General features: G+C 41.5%; 1 protein-coding gene across 1 annotated transcript in view; it reads right to left on the bottom strand.

Annotated features, from left to right (window-relative positions):
* Positions 1–202: 202 nt before the first annotated feature.
* Positions 203–6,000, bottom strand: part of LOC137368734 (FERM and PDZ domain-containing protein 1) — a 118,221-nt gene continuing 112,423 nt past the window's right edge. Inside the window, exon 15 of the mRNA XM_068028920.1 lies at positions 203–2,547. Within this exon, the coding sequence (XP_067885021.1) occupies positions 203–2,547 (2,345 nt within the window). The remainder of the gene's footprint in view (positions 2,548–6,000) is intronic.

The following is a 6,000-nucleotide window of genomic DNA, read 5'->3' as shown; positions in this document are numbered from 1 at the left end:
TGCCTTGCATCAGTTCTGATTGGCTGGCACTGGCCACATGACTTATAACAAAGAGTTATATTGTAATACACACTTGTCTGCAAGGGATGGACTCAGTGCAATGTAACGTACTTGCCACAAAATTCCATATATTTTGGGTTTTTAATTGCATTCTCTCATGCCCACAATCATTACAAATACTGTTTTCTATTGCAAAGGTGAATCACTTGAAAAGCTGAGTCAGACAGAAAACCCTAGCAGTCAGTGTGGTACACTGCTGTGCCATGAGTTTCACACTTAAATCATCTGATCTTCTGCTGCATGCATCTTCAGAGGCTTGCACAAAGGTTTTATAAGTCATAACAACCTCTGTCAAGTTACTGACCACTTCCGCATGATGCTCTGCACAATGCATGCAGGTTGTGAACTGTAAGCATGTCACTGTTAGCTGAATGAGGGCCTGGAAACTTTCTGAAACTCCCAGGAGCATCTCCGCAGGGGCCTGGTCCACTTTTATGCCCTTCTGGCAGGCGGACATCAGCTTTCTGCATTCGGTGTAGAGTTTCTGCTTTGTTGATGAAATAAGTATTGCACATTCTTCCTCTATGTGACTTTCTCTGGGGCATTCTTTCAAAACACTGAGTAGCTCCACGATATCATTCTGTACTAGCCTGAATCCATTTGGCATCTTGTATCTTTTATCCTTGAATTGTGACAGAACAGGACATTCATGCTTTGGTGTAACATCAGTTTTAGGAACACCCAAGCTGTCGCTGGTGAGCATGGTTTCATCACTTTGCCGAGTAAATGTGGTGAGGAATTGAGACAAGGGACTTCCTGAAACAGGTGGAGTGGTCTTTGGTGAAGATCGCTGTGTGGAATTTTCTATATCTTTGTTTTCATCACTAACATCAGTGCCCAATGTTCTAAAACAGTTCCCATATACTATCTGGCAGCCACACGCTTCCTTTCCACCCATTGAGAGCTGTGTATTCATTTGCTCACCTGTGTCAGTTTTAAGAACTGCTGAGATTCTGGAACCAACATTCAGATCTATTTTGTCTTTTGTTGGTTTGATACTGCTTGATTTGGTAGATGGACATTCATCTTGTTGAGTTGGGGTTGGAGATTCCTGAGTCACTGAGTTGTCTACTTCATAAAACAGCTTTGATGTATTTATCAGTGAAGATAATTCCAGAGGAGGGTTTTTGTCTTGTGGGCAAAGTGTCATTACACTGAGCTCATTTATATTTTTTTGTGTGGGAGACACAAGTGGCTCAATCTGGTCAGTGTTTTGTTTTGGTTTTGATAAGGAATCGTTTGAGCTGTCTTTTTCAGGTTCCATATGAAATTCTGAAATATTCGGGGACTTCACTGAGAAAACTTCCATTTTTGGTTCTAATGTTGGTGATGCCAAATGTTTAACCATGCCAAATGTCTTAAAGGACACGCGATTTAAATTCAGGAGCACCCTGCACATGTCAAGAGAGTAAGTGTCTTTGCTTTCTTGGTCTCCCTCAGATGAGTTCCTCCTGCTGGAGATCTCCTCTTCCAGAACTGAGTTTTCTGGGAACGCTGCCTGATCCCCACTGGGCATCACCGAATATATTTGTGAAGTTATGCTGCCGTTGTCATCTTGGTAACATGATCCTCCTCTGTCACAGTTTTCAATCTCTTCTTTGAAGGTGAATGTGTTCTCTTTGGAGTCTATTTGACATGAGGTTTGCCTGAGTGCAGTTCCATTTTGATCTATGTCCACCCATTGAGCACACTTAGGTCCCATTTCTAAGATAGTACTATTTTCAACAATTGCTTCATCTTGCTCTTTGACTTTCATGCTAATGGTGTTCAGGGTTTGTTGTTCATCAGTGCAAGACACAGTGGTAACATTATACGTCTTATCTTCTGTTGGATTCTGTGAGCATGTATATCTAAGCTCCTGAATTACTCCTGAAGGACTGGAACACTCCTCCATATTGGAACAATCTGTTCCAGGCAGCTTTGCATTAAGGAGAGGTTTGTTTGTGTTCTTTCCTCCTTCAGAATAATCTGCTTTTGAAGCATAGCCCTCTATAATGTCTGAGTCACATGGGTAACGGGTAGCTGAAACAGGAGTAATGACTGTTATTGCTTCAGTGACTGACTTAGTTTCCATGGTATCAGGCTCCATCTCCATTAAATCTGATGTGACCTTTTTATTGGCACAGACAGAGATGGACTTTAATGGACCAATTGGCTTGGTTTCCAACAAGGCAGGTTCATTCTCAGTACTCGTCAAAGAAGCAAACGTTGGTGATTGCTGCATTCCTGATGCAAGATTCTCCCTTTCATAACAACAAATGTGATCTTCACCTTTACTTGAATAACACTGGGATAGAACAGCTTTTACATCATACAGGTTTTTGGGTATGAAATGGCCTTTTTCTGTATTTGTTGCATATTTTACATCTTCAAATTCATCTTTGAGGTTTTCAGCAGACTTGCTGTCTATTCCAGTGCCATAAAGGTTTAGACTTGTCCGCGCATTCCATTTCTTTTCAATCCCCTTATTATAGGCAGACTCCAAATCTGCTGAGAAAATGAAAAATATTTAAATTGTTGATGTAGTTCAAATGTTTTCCACCAATGTCAAACAACACATTGATTTTCTGCTAGTTAACACACAGCAGTTTGATTTTCTTCTGCACAACTCCCTTTTTTCATTCTTCCATGGGATGTGGGTGTCGCTGGTAGGCCCAGCATTTATTGCTCATCCCTAATTGCCCTTGAGAAGGTGGTGGTGAGCTACCTTCTTGAACTGCTGCAGTCCATTTAGTGTAGGTACACCCACAGTGCTGTTAGGAAGGGAGTTCCAGGTTTTTGACCCAGCGACAGCGATATAGGTCCAAGTCAGGATGATGTGTGACTTGGAGGGGAACTTGCAGGTAGTGGTGTTCCCAGGCATCTGCTGCCCTTGTCTTTCTAGGTGGTAGAGGTTGCAGATTTGGAAGGTGCTGTCAAAGGAGGCTTGGCAAGTTGCTGCAATGCATCTTGTAGATGGTACACACTGCTGCCACTGTGTGCCAGAGGTGGAGGGAGTGAACATTTAAGGTGGTGGGTGCAGTGCCAATCAAGCAGGCTGCTTTGTCCTGGCTGCTGTCAAGCTTCGTGAGTGTTATTAGAGCTGTACTCATCCAGACAAGTGAAGAATACTCCACTAGTTACACCCTGACAACTTGAAAATGCTCTGTTTATTTCATGTCTGTTAACTAATTCACCAGCCATGCCAATAAATTGCCTCCAACTCCATGAGCCCTTATCTTGCATATTAACCTTTTTTATTTTATTTCGAGAAACAGGACTGAAATAGGCCCTTCGGCCCAATGTGTCTGTGCTGACCAACAACCAACCATTTATACTAATCCTACATTAATCCCATATTCCCTACCACATCCCCACCATTCTCCTACCACCTACCTACACTGGGGGCAATTTACAACGGCCAATTTACCTATCAACCTGCAAGTCTTTGGCTGTGGGAGGAAACCGGGGCACCCGGCGGAAACCCACGCGGTCACAGGGAGAACTTGCAAACTCCGCACAGGCAGTACCCAGAACTGAACCCGGGTCGCTGGAGCTGTGAGGCTGCGGTGCTAACCACTGCGCCGCCCTTTTGCAGGGTATCTGATCAAATGCCTTTGGGAAATCCAAGTCTACTACATCTACTGGCTCCCCTTTATCTACCCTACTTGTTACATCCTCAAAAAACTCTAATCAATTTGTCAAACACGATTTCCCTCTTGTAAAACCATGTTGACTCTGTCTGACCATACTATGATGTCCTAAATGCATTGTTAAGACATCCTTAGTAATAGATTCCAGCATTTTCCCAACAACTGATGTCAGGCTAACTGGCCTGTAGTTCCTTGTTTTCTCTCTCCTGTTTTTCTTGAATCGCATTATTACATTTGCTAGCTTCCAATCCACTGAGACCATTTTAGAATTTAGGGAATTTTGGTAAATCATAACCGGTATCTCTGCAGCTACCTCTTTTAGGACCCTAGGGTCTAGGCCATCAGGTCTTGGGATTTGTTGGCTTTTAGTCCCTTAAGTTTCTCTAATCCAATTTCCCTGCTGATATTAATTACTTTAAGTTCCTCACTCTTATTAGCCCATTTATAACCCTCTATTTCTGGTATGTAATTTGTGTCTTCTACTGTGAAGACAGGCACAAAATATTTGTTCAATGTCTCTGCTATTTCCTCACTGTCCATGATAATTTCTCCTGTAACTGACTCTAAGAGACCAATGTTTACTTTATCTACACTCCTCCCTTTATATACTTATAAAAGCTCTTACAAACTGTTTTTATATTCCTGGCTAGTTTACTCTCATGTTCTATTTTTTCCATTTCTATCAACTTTTTGCTTGCCCTTTGCTAGTCTCCAAAACTCTTCTAATCCTCAGGTTTACTGTTGTATGTCACAATTTTATAAGCCTCTTCTTTTATTCTAATACTGTCCTTAACTTCCCTTGTAAGCCATCGATGGACCTTTATTTCTGAGTTTTTGTTTTTAAATAGAACATATTTTTGTTGAACATTTTGAATCGTTTCTTTAAATGTTTCCCACCGCCTATTTACCACCATACCTTTCAATCTATTTATCCAATCAACCTTAGCCAGCTCTCCCCTCATACCTACGTAATTGGCTTTATTTAAGTTTAAGGTTCTTGTTTTGGGCTGGAGTATGTCACTCTCAAACTTAATATGTATTCTGATCACTTTTTCCCAGAGGATCTTTTACTATGAGACTAATAATTGACCCTGCCTTATTGCACAACACTAGATCTAAAGTAACTTTATCGTAGTTGGTTCCACAATGTATTGTTCCAGGAAAATGTTGCAAAAGCATTCTACAAACTCATCTTCCAGACCACCTTTGCAATTTGATTTTTCCAGTCTACATAAAGGTTAAAGCCTCCCACAATTATTGCATTGCCTTTGATACAAGCTCCAATTATTTCTTGCATAATACTCTGTCCAATGGTACAACTACTGTTAGGGGGCCTACAAATTACTCCCACCAACATTTTCTGACCCTTGTTATACCTAATCTCCACCCATACTGATTCTATTTATTTGTGTCATCCTTTACTATCAGGGCTACTCAACCTCCTTTTTCATTCTCGCTTTCTTTTTGAAACATTGTGTACTCTGGAATATTTATTTCCCAAATTTGGTCCCCTTGTAGCCACTTCTCTGTAATGACAATTAGATCAAACCCATTTATCTTATTTGTGCCACTAGTTCGTCTATCTTATTACGAATGCTTTGTGCATTCAGATAAAGAGCCTTTAATTTATTTTCTTACTACTGTTCTTTGCATGGACCTTATTCGCTAATGCACTGTTACTGTTAAACTCCCTGTTCCTTCCTGTCCCACTCTGCTTGTCTTAACCCAAATTGCAACACTGCTCTATTGTCTCAACTTTTCTCTTTAGATTTCTAAATTTTCCTTCACTTGACCCCCACCCCCCACCTTTTAAAGCCCCATTCACAGCTACAGTCATATGATTCACCAGGACAGTGATCCCAGCTCGGTTTAAGAGGTGCCCACCCCAATGGAAGAGTTCCTTCTTTCCCCAGTACTGGTGCGAGTGACCCATAAGGTTGATAGGTAAATTGGCCATTAGCAATTGCCCCTAGTATAGGTAGGTGGTAGGGAAAATATAGGGACAGGTGGGGATGTGGTAGGAATATGGAATTAGTGTAGGATTAGTATAAATGGGTGGCTGATGGTCGGCACAGACTCGGTGGGCCGAAGGGCCTGTTTCAGTGCTGTATCTCTAAACTAAACTAAACTAAACTAAAAACCTCTTTTTCCCACGCCTCTCTTTCAACCACCCATTTACCTGTCTAATCTACTTGACCCTATGCCAATTTGCACATGGCTCATGTAACAATCCAGAGATTATTACCCTTCAGGTTCTGTTTATTAATTGGCAACCCAGTTTCTCAAACACCCTCTGCAGAGCCTCATT

This window comes from Heterodontus francisci, chromosome 4, assembly GCF_036365525.1.
Source record: "Heterodontus francisci isolate sHetFra1 chromosome 4, sHetFra1.hap1, whole genome shotgun sequence".
Classification (NCBI taxonomy): Eukaryota; Metazoa; Chordata; class Chondrichthyes; order Heterodontiformes; family Heterodontidae; genus Heterodontus; species Heterodontus francisci.
The sequence above is the reverse complement of the archived record's forward strand: the minus strand, read 5'-3'. Positions and strand labels throughout refer to the sequence as shown.